The 23801-nt window shown below is 38.2% G+C and overlaps 1 protein-coding gene and 1 pseudogene across 2 annotated transcripts in view; both read left to right on the top strand.

Annotated features, from left to right (window-relative positions):
• SMC5 (structural maintenance of chromosomes 5) overlaps nt 1–23801 on the top strand; it is a gene marked incomplete at both ends in the record, with an annotated part of 109689 nt that overhangs the window by 54039 nt on the left and 31849 nt on the right. The window contains 3 exons of the mRNA XM_079705642.1: nt 2526–2781; nt 4794–4948; nt 9775–9888. Coding sequence (XP_079561768.1) covers nt 2526–2781; nt 4794–4948; nt 9775–9888 — 525 coding nt within the window. The remainder of the gene's footprint in view (nt 1–2525; nt 2782–4793; nt 4949–9774; nt 9889–23801) is intronic.
• Nucleotides 5536–7141, top strand: LOC307054254 (ferritin heavy chain-like; annotated as a pseudogene). Its single transcript has 2 exons — nt 5536–5553; nt 6667–7141. The product of its transcript is annotated as a ferritin heavy chain-like (transcript).

Here is a 23801-nt window from a genome sequence, read left to right on the forward strand (position 1 = left end):
TAGAAAGTATATATTTAGGTTTAATAAGGACTAAGCTTTTTTCTTGCTTATGTGACATAGGAATGGTGGAGGGTCAAGAGGCTTTTGCAAGGGAGTGATTCTAGAGTTGTGGAACCTCAGCCAGTTAAGGAAAGAAATGAGGGGGGGGGTGGATTGTGAAAAGATAGTAGGGTCAGTGGATTACAGGACCCTGTGCAGTCAAAGGATAGTTGCAGTAGGAAGACCATAGTAAGTAAAATGTAAGGGAAGGAGATGGTGATCAAAGAGTAGGATTGTGGAAATAGTTTTCAGAGGTGGTATGATTTTTGGTGATCTACATGATCTAGTCAGAGATATAACTGTAGATATAATATAATATAACTGTAGGAGAAGGTGGCTGAGGTGGTGTTTAGGAAAAGACCATTGAAGAGGTCAAGGAACACAGAGGCCAAAGAGTTAGACTGGTTTTCTGTATGTATGTTGGAGTTCCATTATGGCCAGCATAATGATGGAGAGAAAGACAGTGAGTCAGGTGCTAAAGGCATCAATGAATGAAGAGGGTGAGGAAAGACTTTGAGGGGGGTAGTTAACATAGCAAAGATAATGGGTGTTGAAGTCTGATCATATGATCTTCAAAGATCTGAAGTGGGGCTCAATTAACGGAGGAAGTAGTACAGTGGAGATTGATGAGGACACCCTCCCCACTTCTGAGTCCTGAAGTGCTCTGAAGAATTATGGCAGGAAAAGGTCACCATTTGAAAGGTCTCTAGGGAGAAGTATCTTCCAGGAATAGCCAAGTTTTAGCTAGAACAAGAAGAGAGAACATTCAGAGAAATTGAAGATAGAGAGCAGTAATGGGGATGGTATCCTAGCGAACATGCATGATCCAGGAGGCTTGGACTTAGTGTGCCTGAGCTAAACATGGGTGTGATGGAATTAGTTAGTTATGGTAGTTTCTTGGATGAAGGTGGCAAATGAGTTAAAGTTAGAACTCAGAAATTTAGCTAGAAGGACATGGGACCATCAAGCTGCTTTTCAGTTTTTCAGGTCAATGTCAGACAAAGACCTCTTGGTATAAGATTTCTTCAGCAGCCCAGTGATTTTTGGTAGCTTGGTGGTCTCTATTTTCCTGGGATTGTAGAGGTTATAGTTGTTAAATTTCTTGTCCCTTTTTTGGTGGACTTGGACTTCCTCATGTGTTTGGTGATTCTTAATTCTCTGTCTCCCATGACATGCCAGTTTATTCTTCTAAAAGCTTTGGACTTCATGGGTTTCCTGGCTGAATACTGTGGCTTCTTGTCTGCTTCCTTCTTTTGGGCCCATTGAACATTGTTAATTTTCAGTCACACACACACACACACACACAAAATCTTAATTTTTTCAAACATAATATTTTATCTTTCACTTCTGCATGTTTGTTATAGGAGAGGGGATTTTGGCATGTATTCAGTTTATTATCTTGACACTGTCAAAGCTAATCTTTTAGAAAAGGAAATTGATTATGACCCAAATTTCCAACAATAGGGAATGGGATAAAATGTGGTATATCTATATAAAAGAACATTATTCAGGTATTAAATTTTTGTTTTGCAAGGACATGGAGATAATGAGAAACTGCTCTCAATAAATTTTTAGTGATGCCATTTGCTAAAACGTATATGCTCTATTGATGGATATAGGCTGGCATTAAAATGTAAATGTTTAAGGACCTTAAGATTTTAGGTGTTTTTTATTTGTTTTAAGTTTTTATATTTTCCATATTTCTATATTGAATATGTCATAAATATACATTTATAATGGGGAGGAAGAGGGAGTAAATTTGACTTGGAAAGAAAGGTAACTAATAAGCAAATTATGTGATATGTTAACCTTATCTAATTTAACACAAAATTCTATTTTTGTAAAAAATAAATTGGGTGTATGCATCTGTATCTTGAAGAAAATCATAACTCTGTCTTAGGTAGACCATGTATGGTTTTGATAAAAATTCCACTGGCAAGTTGCATGATCTGGTTTTTTTTTAATGACTTACCCTGAATATAAACATACAGATTGAGGATTAAAATCTTAAAATACTAATTTGAAGTGCTAGTAGAAAATAATTTAATGGAAAGAAAATAGTTTATTGTGGTTTTAAATTAGTAGGGTGACATAATCTTCATCATCATTTCTATTGCTGCTTTATTGAAAGTCTGTGGTATACCATGTGACTTTTCAGTTTTGTGATATATAGTATGTGAAATCTTCCTATAAATATTTAGAAATCTGCTGATTGACTTTATAAATATTTTGTTTATTTAGCAAATATTTATTGAATGCTAACTATATGGTAACCACTGCTCTAGGTACTTGGAATGTATTGCTGAACAGATAAAGAGACAGGTAGTCTGGTAGGAGTAACAGTTTAATTCTAATAGGATACCTTTTAGTGAGGAAAAAACCCATGTTCTTAGATTGTTTGCATTTTTGAAACTGTTTTACTATAAAAGCCTAATAAACCAGGAGAAAAAACAATCTCCAGTGCTAACCTGCTTTTGTTTTATTAGATTGAGGAGCTTCAACAAGCTTTAACAGTAAAACAAAATGAAGAACATGATCGACAGAGGAGAATAAGTAATACCTGCAAAATGATAGAAGATTTGAAAAATGAACTGAAGACCACAGAAAACTGTGAGAACCTTCAACCCCAAATTGATGCCATTACAAATGATCTGAGACGAGTTCAAGATGAAAAGGCATTATGTGAAGGCGAGATAATTGATAAGCGTAGAGAGAGGGAAACTCTAGAGAAGGAGAAGAAGAGTAAGTTTTTTTAAACTTATAGTGAAGTCATGTTTATAAAATGGAGATATGTCTCTGTTGATGGGCTTTCTTCTTCCCCTGATCATGTCTCTAAAGTGTTCATGTCTGCTTGTTGAGGAAGCTCAGTTCAGTTCTTCCATTTTAATGTCTTAATTACCTATATCTATTGTGTTATGATTTGCCGCAAGCAGACCATTGTCTTATGTCAGATTATGGCAGTTGATTTAATTCTCTAAAAATACTTTGCTTTATTTTCTTTACAGTCACTCACTTTTCTGTTATTTCTCAGGTCAAATTTAAGCTCTTCATTCTAGCCTTCATAATCTTCCATTAGCTTTGCTCCTTGAAGCCTGTCCAATTTCATCTTTTTTTTTCTTTGCTATAGACCATGTGGCTAGATATATAGCATTATTCAGTTAGAGGAGATCTTACATTCTGTCTGCTCAGTATATATGACTAAGGTCAGTTATTAAAAAATTTGTTTATATGTTTAGCAAAATGCTAGGTGTATGGTTTAAAAAAAAAAATAACACTAGACAAGAAGGGTGGCCCAGTATCTTTCCAACTTCCAGACCTACTGTCAAGAGTAAGCACTCTTGGGCTTCCCTGGTGGCGCAGTGGTTGAGAGTCCACCTGCCGATGCAGGGGACATGGGTTCGTGCCCCGGTCCGGGAGGATCCCACATGCCGTGGAGCGGCTGGGCCCGTGAGCCATGGCCACTGAGCCTGCGTGTCTGGAGCCTGCGCTCCGCAATGGGAGAGGCCACAACAGTGAGAGGCCCACGTACCACAAAAAAAAAAAAAAAAAAGAGTAAGCACTCTTAACTATTTCAGTAATTTTTTCTAATAGTCTTTCATATATCTTAATCATATTTTTATTTCACCATGTCTTGGTTAATCAACTTTAGATATCATCTTTTAATATTTTGTTGCTTCAGATGTGGATTTCAACTAATGACACCTCCCCTACCTATTATTGTAATTCCCCAAATGGGATTATTATATTAATATTAGTAATCATTAACATTTATTAATGTTGATTTATTACCAATAATATTCTTACTTTTTTTTGTCATTTAACATTTGTTGATAATGCTTGAATGCACATTTGTAAGCTAAAAATACTGGTACTCCTAGCCTTTCTTTTTACTTTCCTCCCTTTAATTCTTTAATATGTACTATGGTTTTTATAGTTTAAAGGCTGAAAACATATTTTATTGAGAACCATAATTAAGTGTTATATGGTCTGTTTATGGGTTGATTCTAATAGCTAGAAATATTAAATATTATTTGTTATTACAACAATAAAACTTGCTCACAGCAGAGCCAAGTAGTGCGTTATGATCTAATTTCTGTTCATTGATAATTTTTTTTTAGGATTTTAATTTACTATTTTTTAGAAACACCATTTACTTTAGCATTTCCTTAAATTGGGAAAAAAATTATCAGGCATTCTCTTGAGTTCTGAGACCTTCCGTCCTCCTCCCATCTAAACTGATTGTTCTCAAGATCTCCTGTATGGCTGTTACTTAGGACTTGTCTCACACCTTTTCTGTGTTGGATAAAAAGCTATTCCTGAATTCTGTGTCTTCATTTTTCTTAAATTACTTCCTTGTTTTGTAAGAGTACATCTTCACATAACCTCCTAAGAAGAGATATTTGGGAATTAATTTGAGTCTTTGCATCCCTGAAAAATCTTTACTTCATTATCCCCTTTTTTATTTTCGTTTTATAAAAATCTAGCTTGAAAATAATTTTTCTTTCAGAATTCTGAAGTTCTATTGCCATTGTCTTTTGATGTGACCTATTTATTTTTGGTAGTTTAAAGATCTTTTATCCCAGGTGTTTAGAAACTTAAGAATGATTTGTCCAGGGTGGGTCTTTTTCACTGTGTTGGGTGCTTGCTGAGTGGTGTTTATAACCTTTAGATCTAAGATATTGTTTTATGTTATTAATAGATTATTTCGCTAATTAAAGTTTTCAGAGGAATAATGCTTTGTTTTCCAATTTTAGGTGTGGATGATCATATTGTGCGTTTTGACAACCTTATGAATCAAAAGGAAGATAAGCTGAGACAGAGATACCGTGATACATATGATGCTGTCTTATGGCTGAGAAATAACAGAGACAAATTTAAGCAAAGAGTCTGTGAACCCATAATGCTCACGGTAAGAAATTTGTTCATCTTAGTAGTATCTGTTAGTTTTATTATTGTAATCATTGTAGGTTTTGTTGTTTTAAAAATTCTTAGTCTTGTTAACACCCTGCTTTTCCATTAGTAGACTTGTGGCATCTGGTATGCTGCTGAATCCATACATGAGCTTTTTAAAGGGTCCTTGATAATAAGCCTATGAACTTTTTCTTGATAGAAGTATGAAACTGGCAACTTATTGACCAAGAATCATGTGTAAACTTGGTTAGCTGGTTTCCTTCTGGCAATTGCTATTCTTTGGTTATAACAGGCAATATATTAAATGCTGCCAAAGGGGTAGAAAACTGCTATAAATAAATACAGTTGATATGGAACACCTGACAGGATAGACAACAAAATCATCTGCTACAAAAATAAAGCATTCTGAGGATTCTGAGAATGAAACCAACAATTTATTGACCTTATAAACATTTGATGTCTTATTAATGATCATGAGTCATCAAGAATAGGGCAAGCTGTATTTAGTAAATCATTTAATGAAATGTGGGTGTGGATTTACTAGGAAAATTTCCATCTAAAATGTTTTAAATGGTAAGTTGGGCCATGAGAAGGAATGAAAAAGTAAAACCTACATTGTTTGCTAATGACATGTTTTATGCACACACACACACACACACACACACACACACACACACACACACTTAAAACTTACTCCAAAATGATAAAAGGATTATTTTTGCTAGATGATTTTTTTTTTGGAAAGAATTCACTGTAGATCCTTGTAGGATTCATGAAAAGTTCTATATTCTGTAACTCCTGTTTATATTATGCTTTATTCAAAGTCATTTCATATAGTTTGCATTATATTAGCAAAATTAGTATGCATAATACTGTATTCTCTTCTTGCTCAGGTATGAATTATTAGAATATTTGTGCTTGATCAAGAAGGGAATACCTATTTTGGATGCAGACATTACTGTTTTGATTAATCCAGTAAGGACTGAAAGAAAACACAAGAAGAAATACTGTGACCCTTAGTATTATAAATTAGAATGCAAATGTAATTTTCAACAGATTCTTATTAAAATGTCAACCTCAAAACAATACTTATGGACTTTATTAGATTTGTCATCCTCTTGTCACTTGATTTCCTGATAGTAGCCTATCACCAAGTCAGATTACTAGCTGGCATATATTTACTTTTTAATTACATTTGAGTCTGAGATAAAGGGAGATACTCTGTTATCTTACCTTCCTGGAACAACCTTTTACTTTTCCTACCACCTTCTTCCAACTGTATCCTGCCCATACACTTACCTAACCCTTCAAAATCTAGTTGAAATGCATTGTACCACCTCCATAGGCCTTTATTTTATTATTATTATTTTTTATTTTTTATTTTTTTGTGGTATGCGGGCCTGTCACGTTTGTGGCCTCTCCTGTTGTGGAGCACAGGCTCCAGACGCGCAGGCCCAGCGGCCATGGCTCACGGGCCCAGCCGCTCCGCGGCATGTGGGATCTTCCCGGACCGGGGCACGAACCCGTGTCCCCTGCATCGGCAGGCGGACTCTCAACCACAGCGCCACCAGGGAAGCCCTCCATAGGCCTTTAAAATGTTGCCATAGGTCTCTATTTACTAATATAAAGGGATATTTATGATATGTTAATGACTTATAAAACAGATTACAGGATAGGATATATAGAAAGATTTCATTTTTAAAAATTGTGTAACAGGAGTCTGCCATCAACCACCAAGAACATCTTGGAAAGCTACACCTCCTATGCCTACCTGTCTGTGTCTTACTACTTTGTAAAGATGTAGCTCTGAAGAACTTTGCCAGATATTTTCTTCACCAATCTCATGAGGAGAAGGAGCTTGCTAAGAAGCTGATGAAGGTTCAGAACCAACAAAGGGCCAAATCTTCCTTCAGGATATCAGGAAACCAGACAATGAATGCAATGGAGTGTGTATTACACTTGGAAAAAATTGTGAATCAGTCACTACTGTAAATGCACAAACTGACCAGTGACAAAAATGACCCCTACTTGTGTGACTTCTCTGAGACTCATTACCTAAACGAGCAGGTGAAATTCATCAAAAAATTAGATGACTGTGTAACCAACTTATACAAGATATGGGCCCCAGAATCTGGTATGGCAGAATGTCTCTGATAAATGCACCCTGGGGGAGAGTGATAATGAGAGCTAAGTCCTATGCTGGCTTATCCATAACTATAAAAAAAGCTGACTTCCTGTGGTGATATTGGGGTTACTTTACCCTTTCTGTAAGTTGTAGCAAATACCCACTTTATTATTTTTTTCATTTGTACCATTCCTTACAACAAAGTATTGAGTTGGCCAAAAAGTTCCTTTGGGTTTTAAGTAAAAATAAAAGACACATTTTTCATTTTCACCAATAACATTATTGAACAGCGTATTCACCCTTTTGTTCCACTACCTTCTGCCATTTTTCAGGCGACTTCATAATTCCGTCTTCCCAAAACTTTCTATCTTTTTGAGCAAAGAACTGTTCTAGGTGCCTTTTACAGTCTCCCAGGGAATTGAAAATTTTTCCATTAAGAGAATTTTGTAAAGACTGACATAAATGGAAATCCAAAGGTGCAATGTCTGGTGAATATGGCAGATAAATCAGAACTTCCCAGCCAAGCAATAAGCATTTTTGCCTGGTCATCAAAGAAACATGCCGTCTTGCATTATCCTGATGGAAGATTATGCATTTTCTGTTGACTAACTCCGGACGCTTTTCGCGAAGTGCCGCTTTCAGTTGGTTGAATTGGGGGCAGTACTTGTTGGAATTAATCGTGTGGTTTTCCAGAAGGAGCTCATAATAGAGGACTCCCTTCCAATCCCACCATATACACAACATCACCTTCTTTGGATGAAGACCGGCCTTTCGTGTGGTTGGTGGTGGTTCATTTCACTTGCCCCATAGTCTCTCCTGTTCCACATCATTGTACACTTTTCATGACCCATCACAATTTTTTAAAAAAAACGGAACGTTTTCATCACGTTTAAGTAGAGAATCACATGCAGAAATACAGTCAAGAAGGTTTTTTTCGCTTAACTTATGTGGAACCCAAACATCAAAGCAATTAACATAACCAAGCTGATGCAAATGATTTTCAACACTTGATTTGGATACTGTGAGTATGTCGGCTATCTCCTGCTTGGTATAAAGTCAGTTGTTCTCAGTTAATGTCTCGATTTGATAGCTGTCAACTTCAACTGGTCTACCCAACTGTGGAGCATTGTCCGGTGAGAAATCTCCAGCAGGAAACTTCGCACACCACTTTTGACACATTCAATCAGTCATAGCACCTTCTCCATATGCTATACAAATCTTTTTTTTGCATTTCAGTTGCGTTTTTACCTTTCTTAAAATAATAAAGAATAATATGCTGAAAATGTTGCTTTTTTCTTCCATCTTCAATATTAAAATGGCTACACAAAAATTCACCAATTTTGTTTTTTTAAAAAAATACATGCTGATATGACAGCTGTCACAATATAGTCTAACAAAGTTGTTTTGAACGAAGTTAAAGACAGCTAAGCACTAGAGCCATCTTATGGAAAAACCAAATGAACTTTCTGGCCAACCCAATAACTTGATACCAAAAAAATTGTGAAACAGGGGCTTACCTGGTGGCGCAGTGGTTGAGAATCCACCTGCCAATGCAGGGGACACGGGTTCGTGCCCCAGTCCGGGAGGATCTCACATGCCGTGGAGCGGCTGGGCCCGTGGGCCATGGCCGCTGAGCCTGCACGTCCGGAGCCTATGCTCCACAACAGGAGAGGCCACAACAGTGAGAGGCCCGCGTACCGCAAAAAAAAAAAAAAGAAAGAAAAAAATTGTGAAACAGTAGACATCTAATGTCTGTAGTGTTTATGTCTGGGTGATGGTATTTTATATGGCTTTGATTTTTTCATTTGTTTGCTTGTTTATTAGTTTTCCCATCTTTCTATACTGATCAATATTCTGTAATTTAAAATAATACCAACATTTATGTGACAAGCAGTCTACTAATTTTTTTTGTTGTATTATTTCTTTTAATCCACATTTAGTCCCTTGAGATACAGACTGTTTTACTCTACCCATTTTAGGATGAAGTAACTAAAGCTTTCAGAGATTTAGGTGGTACTTGATTAAGGTCATACATAGGAATGGAAGTGACATCTGTCTGATGCCAGAGCCCTAGATCTTGAACTATCTTAGCATCTTCCATAGCACTGAGCCTCAAGTGCAAAAATGTCTAATTAGTTAGTATTTTTTGAGTAAGTAATTAAGTTTATGCTCTAGTAGTACAAACCTAGGGTTTCTCTTGAAAGCACCAATAGTTACAATTAATCCATAGCAAGTTTTTTTCATTAGTTTCATAAAGTTTTATTTAGGCCTTTGTATTTTTATACTAATTAGTTTTTGCCATGGATAGCATGAATTCCTCTTAAAGATTAAGAAGAAAAATATTAAAAGTTTGGGGACAGATGAGAAATGTTTATACTCAGGTTACAATCTAACCCTATTTCAGATGTTTTCAGTGAGTTGGCCTGAAGGGAACTTTTTATTTCTTAGATGGTATCAAAATCAATATGTGTTAGGTGCTGTTAAAGTCTTGGCTTTTGTTTTACTATGTCTTGGACAGTAAATTAAACAGATGTTTTAAATGTTGACTCTTCAGTACCAAACTGTTCTTTTTTGGTCTCCTTTTTTCTCGAGGATTTATTTAACCTAATTAAATAAATCTAAGTTAAGTATAATTATGTTCTAGTAGTCAGTTTGGGTTTCATGAAAATCAACTTTTATTTTCTTTTTGTTTTGTTTAGATCAATATGAAAGATAACAAAAATGCCAAATATATTGAAAATCATATTCCATCAAATGACTTGAGAGCCTTTGTGTTTGAAAGTCAAGAAGATATGGAGGTTTTCCTCAAAGAGGCAAGTACTGTAATATTTTAATTCACTTCACACTTAGCTTCCAGGGCTTGAGTTTTCAACCTCAATCTAGAGCAAAAAATGATAATGACCTATTTTACCAGCAGTAACTCTTGTGTAAAATCATTCAAATTTGCTAATTTCTTTTGTCTATACCACTGAGGATTGAATTAGTTTTATAAGAGGAACAACAGCCCATAATTCCATCTTTAACATTTTTTGAAATTACCATTGGGAATTAATATGAAGAGTAATTCTGTCACATTGTTTTAAGAGAAACATCATAATGATGAGACTTTGGTCTTGGACATCCTTTTAGGAAATGTATTGGAATCAACTCAGTTTTTCTTTGGAGGGGAATATAATGTTGTTGCTTATTATAAATAAAAAACTTTAAAAAGAATGAGAATTCTGTATCTGACTAGAAAAACACCACTGACCAAGAATATTAGCCACTGGAAGACAGCATGGCTTCGTTAAGAGTATAGACTCTACAGATAGGCTACCTGCTGATTTCAGCAAGTTGACTAAATGTTCTGTGTCTTAATTTCTTCACTATAAAATGGAGATAATACCTACTTCAAAAGATGGTTGTGATGATTAAATAATTTATTAAATGAAAAAGTTTAGAACAGTGTTTGTTGGGTACTGTTGTTTTTATTATATATTGTTATGTATCTATATAATACATATTGTTAGCTATGTATGTTACTATCCTTGCCAGTAAGGTTTCTTTTTCCTTTTGCAATACGCCTTCTGCTTTTTAAAAAGCCCTGGAAAGATGAGGTTTAGATTTTGTTTTGTTTAAACTTTTTCTAGTATAAGTGAGGATAGGACCATGAATCGGCTTAAATAGTCCTCTATTTCTCTGGTACACAAGTGATTGGAAAGAATCTTTACTTTCTTTCACTTTTACGTATTGCCCTCCTTCTGGTTTGGAGTTGACAGGGAATGTGAATAAAAGATGACTGGATAAAAAAGTTGAATCTACAGAATTATAAAATGGTCTCCAAAAAGTTAAGCATTTGTGTTATTTAGAACTATTTAAGCCTAAACAGTCAGTTCTTGAACTGATGTCACTGAAGAAGTAGGTTACTTGGATTACAAGTCTGTGAGACATGACACAGCGTGAAGGGCCTGGAGTCAGGTGTAATTAGATGATTTCTATTTTGCAAATGGCCAGCTTAGCCTACACTGAGTAACTGGATTTGCCTCTAAAACTCATGCTTCTTCCTCTGTGCTAAGAATTTGAACCGTATATTAATAATATGACAGGTCCCTGTTAATTTGACCTCTTTTTTTTTTCTTGTACTGTGACAACCTTCCATAGGGGCTCATCATTAAGACTAGAACTTCCTCTTACATGTATCACTTTTTGTGTGTATATTTTAAATTTTGAAATATAATGTATATAACCTCCTCCTGTAATTATACCTACTAGAGTACCGTTTCCCATCCTTCAGTAACTTACAAACCTTCTTCATGGTGTTTGCCATTTCTGCATACTACCGTGTACTACCATCACAATTTTTGCCATATCTGGGTACTAACTATATTATTATTTAAATTTTTTCTTTAAATCACTTCACTTCTTGTTACTGAAATGAAATATTCTGAAAGGAAGTATAATGTCATTACCAAATTAGAAAAACAAATAATTTACATTACAGTAAAGACAGTAAAAGCAGTATTAGTAAATCCTAGATCTGTACTGTTGCTTCTCGAAAGCAGATGATATGATTTTTTTAAAAGGAGGTAATAAGGAGTTAAAGACATGATGACACCATATGTAACTTACTCATTGGTATGATTAGAAATATTGAAAGGGAATTGAAAAGGAAATTACTTTCTCATTGTATAATTCAATTTTATTTAGTGTAGCCACTAAAACAATAGATTTTTAAAACTTAAATGAATTCTGCATCCTAGTATCATTGATATATTGACTCGTGGCCAATATTGTTTCATCTATACCTCTATTCTATTTTTTTTAATAACTTATTTTGATATAACTTCAAACTTATAGAAAAGTTGCAAGAGTCATACATATTCTCCTATATACCTTTTACCCAGATTTACAATAATTATTTACATTTTGCCCTATTTGCTTTATTGATTTTTTCATTTTTTTAATTTTTAATTTATATTGGAGTATAGTTGATTAACAATGTTGTGTTAGTTTCAGGTATACAGCAAAGTGATTTGGTTATGAATATACATGTATCTATTTTTTTTCAAATTCTTTTCCCATTTAGGTTATCACAGAGTATTGCGTAGAGTTCCCTGGGCTATACAGTAGGTCCTTGTTTGTTGTGTATTTTAAATATAGCAGTGTGTACATGTCAATCCCAAACTGCTGATCTATCCCTCCCCCCCACCCTTCTCCCCTGGTAACCATAAATTCATTCTCTAAGTCTGTAAGTCTGTTTCTGTTTTGTAAATAAGTTCATATATATCAATTTTTTTAGATTACACATAAAGCCATATCATATGATATTTGTCTTTCTCTGTCTGACTTACTTCACTTAGTATGATAATCTCCAGGTCCATCCATGTTGCTGCAAATGGCATTATTTCATTCTTTTTTATGGCTGAGTAATATTCCATTGTATATATGTACCACATCTTCTTTATCCATTCATTTGTCGATGGACATTTAGGTTGCTTCCATGTCTTGGCTATTGTAAGTAGTGCTGCAGTGAACATTGGGATGCATGTATCCTTTCGAACCATGGTTTCCTCTGGATATATGCCCAGGAGTGGGATTGCTGAATCATATGATAGCTCTAATTTTAGTTTCTTAAGGAACCTCCGTACTGTTCTCCATAGGGGCTGTACCAATTTACATTCCCACCAACTGTGCAAAAGGGTTCCCTTTTTTCCACACCCTCTCCAGCATTTATTGTTTGTTGACTTTTTGATGATGGCCATTCTGATTGGTGTGAGGTGATGTTTCTTTTTTTTAAATATATTTATTTGTTTATTTGTTTATTTTTGGCTGCATTGGGTCTTTGTTGCTGCATGCAGGCTTTTCTCTAGTTGGGGCAAGGGGGGGCTACTCTTCATTGTGGTGCGCGGGCTTCTCATTGCAGTGGCTTCTCTTGTTGTGGAGTGTGGGCTCTAGGCACGCAGGCTTCAGTACTTATGGCACGCGGGCTCAGTAGTTTTGGCTCGTGGGCTCTAGACTGCAGGCTCAGTAGTTGTGGCACATGGGCTTAGTTGCTCCGCAGCATGTGGGATCTTCCTGGACCAGGGCTTGAACCCAGGTCCCCTGCATTGGCAGGCGGATTCTTAACCACTGTGGCACCAGGGAAGTCCTTTTTTTTTTTTTTTTTTTTTTTTTTGAGGTGATATTTCATTGTAGTTTTGATTTGCATTTCTCTAATAATGAGCAATGTTGAGCATCTTTTTGTGTGCCTCTTGGCCATCTGCAAGTCTTCTTTGGAGAAATGTCTATTTAGGTCTTCTGCCCATTTTTTGATTGGGTTGTTTGTTTTTTTGATATTGAGCCGCATGAGCTGTTTGTAAATTTTGGAAATTAATCCCTTGTTAATCTCTTTGTTTGCAAATATTTTCTCCCATTCTGTGGGTTGTCTTTTCATTTTGTTTATGGTTTCGTTTGCTGTGCAAAAGCTTTTGAGTTTGATTAGGTCCCATGCTTATTTTTGTTTTTATTTGCATTACTCTATGAGACAGATTGAAAAAGATATTGCTGCGATTTATGTCAAAGAGTGATCTGCCTATATTTTCCTCTAAGAGTGTTATAGTATCTGGTCTTATATTTAGGTCTCTAATCCATTTTGAGTTTATTTATATGTATCTTGTTAAAGAATGTTCTAATTTCATTTTTTCATGTGTAGCTGTCCAGTTTGCCCAGCACCATTTATTAAAGAGACTATCTTTTCTCCATTGTATAGTCTTGCCTCCTTTGTTGTAGATTCATTGACCATATGTGCGTGGGTTTATTTCTGGGCTTTCTATCCTGTTCCATTGATCTGTATTTCTGTTTTTGTGCCAGTACCGTACTGTTTTGATGACTGTAGCTTCTTTTTGCCATTTTGTTAATTGTTTTGGATTTGTTTTTGTAGGTGTTTTTTCTTCCCTTCCTCTTTTTTTCTCTTGTGATTTGATGACTAACTGTACTGTTGTGTTTGGTTGGATTCCTTATTCTTTTCTGCACGTGTATCTATTGTAGATTTTCAGTGTGCAGTTACCATGAGGTTTTTTCTTTTACATCTTTATTGGAGTATAATTTCTTTACAATGGTGTGTTAGTTTCTGCTTTATAACAAAGTGAATCAGTTATACATATACATATGTTCCCATATCTCTTCCCTCTTGCGTCTCCCTCCCTCCCACCCTCCCTATCCCACCCCACCAGGTGGTCACAAACCACCGAGCTGATCTCCCTGTGCTACGCGGCTGCTTCCCACTAGCTATCTACCTTACGTTTCGTAGTGTATATATGTCCATGCCTCTCTCTCACTTTGTCACAGCTTACCCTTCCCCCTCGCCATATCCTCAAGTCCATTCTCAAGTAGGTGTGTGTCTTTATTCCTGTCTTACCCCTAGGTTCTTCATGACATTTTTTTTCTAAAATTCCATATATATGTGTTAGCATACGGTATTTGTCTTCCTCTTTCTGACTTACTTCACTCTGTATGACAGACTCTAGGTCTATCCACCTCATTACAAATAGCTCAATTTCATTTCTTTTTATGGCTGAGTAATATTCCATTGTATATATGTGCCACATCTTCTTTATCCATTCATCCGATGATGGACACTTAGGTTGTTTCCACCTCCGGGCTATTGTAAATAGAGCTGCAGTGAACATTTTGGTACATGACTCTCTGAATTATGCTTTTCTCAGGGTATATGCCCAGTAGTGGGATTGCTGGGTCATATGGTAGTACTATTTGTAGTTTTTTAAGGAACCTCCATAGTGTTCTCCATAGTGGCTGTACCAATTCACATTCCCACCAGCAGTGCAAGAGTGTTCCCTTTTCTCCACACCCTCTCCAGCATTTATTGTTTCTAGATTTTTTGATGATGGCCATTCTCACTGGTGTGACATGATATCTCATTGTAGTTTTGATTTGCATTTCTCTAATGATTAATGATGTTGAGCATTCTTTCATGTGTTTGTTGGCCATCTGTATATCTTCTTTGGAGAAATGTCTATTTAGGTCTTCTGCCCATTTTTGGGTTGGGTTGTTTGGTTTTTTGTTATTGAGCTGCATGAGCTGCTTATAAATTTTGGAGATTAATCCTTTGTCACTTGCTTCATTTGCAAATATTTTCTCCCATTCTGAGGGTTGTCTTTTGGTCTTGTTTATGGTTTCCTTTGCTGTGCAAAAGCTTTGAAGTTTCATTAGGTCCCATTTGTTTATTTTTGTTTTTATTTCCATTTCTCTAGGAGATGGGTCAAAAAGGATCTTGCTGTGATTTATGTCATAGAGTATTCTGCCTATGTTTTCCTCTAAGAGTTTGATAGTGTCTGGCCTTAAATTTAGGTCTTTAATCCATTTTGAGCTTATTTTTGTGTATGGTGTTAGGGAGTGATCTAATCTCATACTTTTACATGTACCTGTCCAGTTTTCCGAGCACCACTTATTGAAGAGGCTGTCCTTTCTCCACTGTACATTCCTGCCTCCTTTATCAAAGATAAGGTGACCATATGTGTGTGGGTTTATCTCTGGGCTTTCTATCCTGTTCCATTGATCTATCTTTCTGTTTTTGTGCCAGTACCATACTGTCTTGATGACTGTAGCTTTGTAGTATAGTCTGAAGTCAGGGAGCCTGATTCCTCCAGCTCCGTTTTTCATTCTCAAGATTGCTTTGGCTATGTGGGGTCTTTTGTGTTTCCATACAAATTGTGAAATTTTTTGTTCCAGTTCTGTGAAAAATGCCAGTGGTAGTTTGATAGGGATTGCATTGAATCTGTAGATTGCTTTGGGTAGTAGAGCCATTTTCACAATGTTGATTCTTCCAATCCAAGAACATGGTATAGCTCTCCATCTATTTGTATCATCTTTAATTTCTTTCATCAGCATCTTATAATTTTCTGCATACAGGTCTTTTGTCTCCTTAGGTAGGTTTATTCCTAGATATTTTATTCTTTTTGTTGCAATGGTAAATGGGAGTGTTTTCTTGATTTCACTTTCAGATTTTTCATCATTAGTGTATAGGAATGCCAGAGATTTCTGTGCATTAATTTTGTATCCTGCTACTTTACCAAATTCATTGATTAGCTCTAGTCGTTTTCTGGTAGCATCTTTAGGATTCTCTATGTATAGTATCATGTCATCTGCAAACAGTGACAGCTTTACTTCTTCTTTTCTGATTTCGATTCCTTTTATTTCTTTTTCTTCTCTGGTTGCTGTAGGTTAAAATTCCAAAAATGTGTTGAATAATAGTGGTGAGAGTGGGCAACCTTGTCTTCTTCCTGATCTTGGTGGAAATGGTTTCACTTTTTCACCATTGAGAATGATGTTGGCTGTGGATTTGTCATATATGGCCTTTATTATGTTGAGGAAAGTTCCCTCTATGCCTACTTTCTGCAGGGTTTTTATCATAAATGGGTGTTGAATTTTGTCGAAAGCTTTCTCTGCATCTATTGAAATGATCATATGGTTTTTCTCCTTCAATTTCTAATATGGTGTGTCACGTTGATTGATGTGCGTATAGTGAAGAATCCTTGCATTCCTGGAATAAACCCCACTTGATCATGGTGTATGATCCTGTTAATGTGCTGTTGGATTCTGTTTGCTAGTATTTTGTTGAGGATTTTTGCATCTATGTTCATCAGTGATATTGGCCTGTAGTTTTCTTTCTTTGTCACATCCTTGTCTGGTTTTGGTATCAAGGTGATGGTGGCCTCGTAGAATGAGTTTGGGAGTGTTCCTCCCTCTGCTATATTTTGGAAGAGTTTGAGAAGGATGGGTGTTAGCTCCTCTCTAAATGTTTGATAGAATTTGCCTGTGACGCCATCTGGTCCTGGGCTTTTGTTTGTTGGAAGATTTTTAATCACATTTTCAATTTCAGTGCTTGTGATTGGTCTGTTCATATTTTCTATTTCTTCCTGATTCAGTCTTGGCAGGTTGTGCATTTCTAAGAATTTGTCCATTTCTTACAGATTGTCCATTTTATTGGCATAGAGTTGCTTGTAGTAATCTCTCATGATCTTTTGTATTTCTGCAGTGTCAGTCTCTGTTTTCATTTCTAACACTATTGATTTGAGTCTTCTCCCTTTTTTTCTTGATGAGTCTGGCTAATGGTTTATCAATTTTGTTTATCTTCTCAAAGAACCATCTTTTAGTTTTATTGATCTTTGCTATCGTTTCCTTCATTTCTTTTTCATTTATTTCTGATCTGATTTTTATGATTTCTTTCCTTCTGCTAACTTTGGGGGTTTTTTGTTCTTCTTTCTCTAATTGCTTTAGGTGCAAGGTTAGGTTGTTTATTCGAGATGTTTCCTGTTTCTTAAGGTAGGATTGTGTTGCTATAAACTTCCCTCTTAGAACTGCTTTTGCTGCATCCCATAGGTTTTGGGTCGTTGTGTCTCCATTGTCATTTGTTTCTAGGTATTTTTTATTTCCTCTTTGATTTCTTCAGTGATCACTTCATTATTAAGTAGTGTATTGTTTAGCCTCCATGTGTTTGTATTTTTTACAGATCTTTTCTTGTAATTGATATCTAGTCTCATAGCATTGTGGTTGGAAAAGATACTTGATACAATTTCAATTTTCTTAAATTTACCAAGGCTTGATTTGTGACCCAAGATATAATCTATCCTGGAGAGCGTTCCATGAGCACTTGAGAAAAATGTGTATTCTGTTGTTTTTAGATGGAGTGTCCTATAAGTATCAATTAAGTCCATCTTGTTTAATGTATCATTTAAAGCTTGTGTTTCCTTATTTATTTTCATTTTGGATCATCTGTCCATTGGTGAAAGTGGGGTGTTAAAGTCCCCTACTATGATTGTGTTACTGTCGATTTCCCCTTTTATGGCTGTTAGTATTTGCCTTATTTATTGAGGTGTTCCTATGTTGGGTGCATAAATATTTACAATTGTTATATCTTCTTCTTGGATCGATCCCTTGATCATTATGTAGTGTCCTTCTTTGTCTCTTCTAATAGTCTTTATTTTAAAGTCTATTTTTTCTGATGTGAGAATTGCTACTCCAGCTTTCTTTTGGTTTCCATTTGCATGGAATATCTTTTTCCATCCCCTTACTTTCAATCTGTATGTGTCTCTAGGTCTGAAGTGGGTCTCTTGTAGATAGCATATATATGGGTCTTGTTTTTGTATCCATTCAGCCAATCTGTGTCTTTTGGTGGGAGCATTTAGTCCATTTACATTTAAGGTAATTATCGATATGTATGTTCCTATTCCCACTTTCTTAATTGTTCTGGGTTCGTTATTGTAGGTCTTTTCCTTCTCTTGTGTTTCTTGCTTAGAGAAGTTCCTTTAGCGTTTGTTGTAAAGCTGGTTTGGTGGTGCTGAACTCTCTCAGCTTTTGCTTGTCTGTAAAGGTTTTAATTTCTCCATCAAATCTGAATGAGGGCTTCCTTGGTGGCGCAGTGGTTGAGAGTCCGCCTGCCAATGCAGGGGACATGGGTTCATGCCCCAGTCTGGGAAGATCCGACATGCAGCGGAGCGGCTGGGCCCATGAGCCTTGGCCGCTGGTCCTGCGCGTCCAGAGCCTGTGTTCCGCAATGGGAGAGGCCAGAACAGTGAGAGGCCCGCGTACCGCCAAAAAAAAAAAAAAATCTGAATGAGATCCTTGCTGGGTAGAGTAATCTTGGTTGCAGGTTTTTCTCCTTCATCACTTTAAATATGTCCTGCCAGTCCCTTCTGGCTTGCAGAATTTCTGCTGAAAGATCAGCTGTTAACCTTATGGGGATTCCCTTGTGTGTTATTTGTTGTTTTTCCCTTGCTGCTTTTAATATGTTTTCTTTGTATTTAATTTTTGACAGTTTGATTAATATGTGTCTTGGCGTATTTCTCCTTGGATTTTTCCTGTATGGGATTCTCTGTTCTTCCCTGACTTGATTAACTATTTCCTTTCCCATATTAGGGAAGTTTTCAACTATAATGTCTTCAAATATTTTCTCAGTCCCTTTCTTCTTCTCTTCTTCTTCTGGGACCCCTATAATTCGAATGTTGGTGCGTTTAATGTTGTCCCAGAGGTCCCTGAGACTGTCCTCAGTTCTTTTCATTCTTTTTTCTTTCTTCTGCTCTGCAGTAGTTATTTCCACTATTTTATCTTCCAGGTCACTTATCCGTTCTTCTGACTCAGTTATTCTGCTATCGATCCCATCTAGAGTATTTTTAATTTCTTATATTGTGTTGTTCATCATTGCTTGTTTCATCTTTAGTTCTTCTAGGTCCTTGTTAAATGTTTCTTGCATTTTCTCTTCTATTTCCAAGATTTTGGATCATCTTTACTATCATTATTCTGAATTCTTTTTCAGGTAGACTGCCTATTTCCTCTTCATTTGTTAGGTCTGGTGGGTTTTTATCTTGCTCCTTCATCTGCTGTGTGTTTTTCTGTCTTCTCATTTTGCTTATCTTACTGTGTTTGGGGTCTCCTTTTTGTAGGCTGCAGGTTCGTAATTCCCGTTGTTTTTGGTGTCTGTCCCCAGTGGCTAAAGTTGGTTCAGTGTGTTGTGTAGGCTTCCTGGTGGAGGGGACTAGTGCCTGTGTTCTGGTGGATGAGGCTGGATCTTGTCTTTCTGGTGGGCAGGTCCACGTCTGGTGGTGTGTTTTGGGGTGTCTGTGGACTTATTTTGATTTTAGGCAGCCTCTGCTAATGGGTGAGGGTGTGTTCCTGCCTTGCTAGTTGTTTGGCATATGGTGTCCAGCACTGTAGCTTGCTGGTCGTTGAGTGAAGCTGGGTGCTGGTGTTGAGATGGAGATCTCTGTGAGATTTTCGCCGTTATATATTATGTGGAGCTGGGAGGTCTCTTGTGGACCAGTGTCCTGAAGTTGACTCTCCCACCTCAGAGGCACAGCACTGACTCCTGGCTGCAGCACCAAGAGCCTTTCATCCACATGGGTCAGAATAAAAGAGAGAAAAAGTAGAAAGAATTAATAGAAGAAGAAGGAGAAGGAGAAGGAGAAGGAGAAGGAGAAGGAGAAGGAGAAGGAGAAGGAGAAGGAGAAGGAGAAGGAGAAGGAGAAGGAGAAGGAGAAGGAGAAGGAGAAGGAGAAGGAGAAGGAGAAGGAGAAGGAGAAGGAGAAGGAGAAGGAGAAGGAGAAGGAGAAGGAGAAGGAGAAGGAGAAGGAGAAGGAGAAGGAGAAGGAGAAGGAGAAGGAGAAGGAGAAGAAAGAAGAAGAAGGCAGATAAAGTAAAATAAAAGTAAGAGAAAATAAAATAAAGTTATTAAAATAAAAATAATTATTAAGAAAGAAAAAAAAACCGGACAGATATAACCCTAGGACAAATGGTGGAAGCAAAGCTATACAGACAAAATCTCACACGGAAGCATACACATACACACTCACAAAAAGAGGAAAAGGGGAAATAATAATACATCTTGCTCTCAAAGTCCACCTCCTCAATTTGGGATGATTCGTTGTCTAAAGGACGGAAAGAAGGAAGTGAGGGAGGGAGGGAGGGAGGAAGGAAAAGTAAAATAAAATAAAGTAAGATAAAATAAAATAAAGTTATTAAAATAAAAAATAATTATTAAGAAAAAAATTAAAAAACAAAAACGGACGGATAGAACCCTAGGACAAATCGTGGAAGCAAAGCTATACAGACAAAATCTCACACAGAAGCATACACATACACACTCACAAAAAGAGGAAAAGGGGAAAAAATCATAAATCTTGCTCTCAAAGTCCACCTCCTCAATTTCGGATGATTCGTTGCCTATTCATGTATTCCACAGATGCAGGGTACATCAAGTTGATTGTGGAGCTTTAATCCTCTGCTTCTGAGGCTGCTGGGAGAGATTTCCCTTTCTCTTCTTTGTTCTTCCAGCTCCCGGGGCTCAGCTTTGGATTTGGCCCCACCTCTATGTGTAGGTCGCCGGAGGGCATCTGTTCTTCGCTCAGACAGGACGGGGTTAAAGGAGCCGCTGATTCGGGGGTTCTGACTCACTCAGGCCGGGGGGAGGGAGGGGTACGGAGTGCGGGGCAAGGCTGCAGTAGCAGAGGCAATTGTGACGTTGCGCCAGCCTGAGGCGCGCCGTACGCTCTCCCGGGGAAGTTGTCCCTGGATCCCGGGACCCAGGCAGTGGCGGGCTGCACAGGCTCCCCAGAAGGGGGGTGTGGATAGTGACCTGTGCTCACACACAGGCTTCTTGGTGGCAGCAGCAGCAGCCTTAGCATCTTACGCCCGTCTCTGGGGTCAGCGCTTTTAGCCGTGGTTCGCGCCCGTCTCTGGAGCTCCTTTAAGCAGCGCTCTGAATCCCCTCTCCTCGCGCACCAGGAAACAAAGAGGGAAGAAAAAGTTTCTTGCCTCTTTGGCAGGTCCAGACTTTTTCCCAGACTCCCTCCTGGCTAGCCGTGGTGCACTAGCCCCTTCAGGCTGTGTTCACGCAGCCAACCCCAGTCCTCTCCCTGGGATCCGACCGAAGCCCGAGCCTCAGCTCCCAGCCCCACCCACCCCGGCGCGCGAGCAGACAAGCCTCTCAGGCTGGTGAGTGCTGGTCGGCACTGATCCTCTGTGCGGGAGTCTCTCCGCTTTGCCCTCTGCACCCCTGTTGCTGTGCTCTCCTCCGCGGCTCCGAAGCTCCCTGCCTCCGCCACCCGTAGTCTCTGCCCGTGAAGGGGCTTCTAGTGTGTGGAAACCTTTCCTCCTTCACGGCTCCCTCCCACTGGTGCAGGTCCCCTCCCTATTCTTTTGTCTCTGTTTATTCTTTTTTTCTTTTGCCCTACCCAGGTACGTGGGGAGTTTCTTGCCTTTTGGGAGGTCTGAGGTCTTCTGCCAGCGTTCAGTAGGTGTTCTGTAGGAGTTGTTCCACGTGTAGATGTATTTCTAGTGTATCTGTGGGGAGGAAGGTGATCTCCACGTCTTACTCTTCCGCCATCTTCCCCTCGTCCCCCTACCATGAGGTTTTGGTATAGCATTCTATATATAAATAAGATCGTTTTCAGTTACTGATCTTTTAATTTAAAATGCATTTCCAATATCCTGCCTGTGTGCTCTCCTCATAATTGCTGGTTTTTATATCATATTTGTATGCAGATGATTTCCTACCTTTACTGTGTGTTTGCCTTTACCAGTGAGCTTTTCCATTCATAATTTTCTTGTTTCTAGTTGTGGCCTTTTCTTTTCCACCTAGAGAAGTTCCTTTAGCATTTGTTGCAAAGCTGGTCTGATGGTGCTGAATTCTCTTAGCTTTTTCTTGTCTGGAAAGCTTTTGATTTCTCCTTCGAATCTGAATGAGAGCCTTGCTGGGTAGAGTATCCTTGGTTGTAGGTTCTTCCTTTTCATCACTTTAAATATATCATGACTTCTGGCCTGCAGAGTTTCCGCTGAGAAGTTAGCTGATAACCTTATGGGAGTTCCCTTGTACATTATTTGTTACTTTTCCCTTATGGCTTTTAATATTTTTTCTTTGTCTTTAATTTTTGTCATTTTGATACCATGTATCTTGGCATGTTCCTCCTTGGGTTTATCCTGCCTGGGACTCTGTGCTTCCTCTGTGCTTCCTGGACTTGGGTGACTGTTTCCTTTCACATATTAGGGAAGTTTTCAGCCATTGTCTCTTCTAATATTTCCTCAGGTCCTTTCCATCTCTCTTCTCCTTCTGGGACCCCTGTAATGTGACTGTTGGTGTGTTAAATGTTGCACCAGAGGTCTCGTAGACTGTCCTCATTTCTTTTCATTCATTTTTCTTTATTCTGTTCCACAGCAGTGATTTCCACCATTCTGTCTTCCAGGTCACTTATCAGTTCTGCTGCAGTTACTCTGCTATTGATTCCTTCTAGTGTATTTTTCATTTCAGTTATTGTATTGTTCATCTCTGTTTGTTGTTTAGTTCTTCTAGGTCTTTGTTAAACATTTCTTGTGTCTTCTTGATCTGTGCCTCCATTCTTTTTCCAAGATCTTGGGTCGTCTTTATTGTCGTTACTCTGAATTCTTTTTCAGGTAGATCGCCTATCTCCACTTTACTTAGTTGTTCTTCTGGGGTTTTATCTTGTTCCTTCATCTGGAACGTACTCCTCTGCTGTCTCATTTTGCCTAACTTTCTGTGATTAGTTTCCATTCTGCAGGCTGCAGGCTTATAGTTCTTCTTGCTTCTGCTGTCTGCCCCCTAGTGGATGAGGCTGTCTATGAGGCTTGTGCAGGCTTCCTGGTAGGAGGGACTGGTACCTGCCCATTGGTGGGTAGAGCTGGGCTTGCCCCTGTGGTGGGCAGGGCTGTGTCAAGGGGTGTGTTTATCGGGCAGCTGTTTACTCAGGAAGGCTTTAAGCAGCTGGTCTGCTGATTGGTGGGGCTGTGTTCGCACCCTGTTGTTTGGCCTGAGGCATCCCAGCACTGGAGCCTACAGGCTGTTGGGTGGAGCCGGGTCATGGTGAGAAAATCACAGCCTCCAAGAGGGCTCATGCCAATGAGTACTCCCCAGAACTACCATCACCAGTGTCCCCGTCCGCACAGTGAGCCATAGACACTCCCCCACCCACCTCCGCAGGAGACCCTCCCAATACTAGCAGGTAAGTTTCTTATGAGGTCACTGCTTTTTTACCTGGGTCCTGGTGCATGCAAGGCCCTGTGTGTGCCCTCTGAGAATGGAGTTTGTTTCCCCCAGTGCTGTGGAATTCCTGCAGTCAAACCCCGCTGGCCTTCAAAGCCACATTCTCTGGGGGCTCCTCCTCCTGTTGCCAGACCCCCAGGCTGGGGAGCCTGACGTGGGGCTCAGAACTTTCACTCCTGTGGGAGAACTTCTGTAGTATAG

Source organism: Hyperoodon ampullatus, assembly GCF_949752795.1.
Source record: "Hyperoodon ampullatus genome assembly, chromosome: 6".
Taxonomy (NCBI): Eukaryota; Metazoa; Chordata; class Mammalia; order Artiodactyla; family Ziphiidae; genus Hyperoodon; species Hyperoodon ampullatus.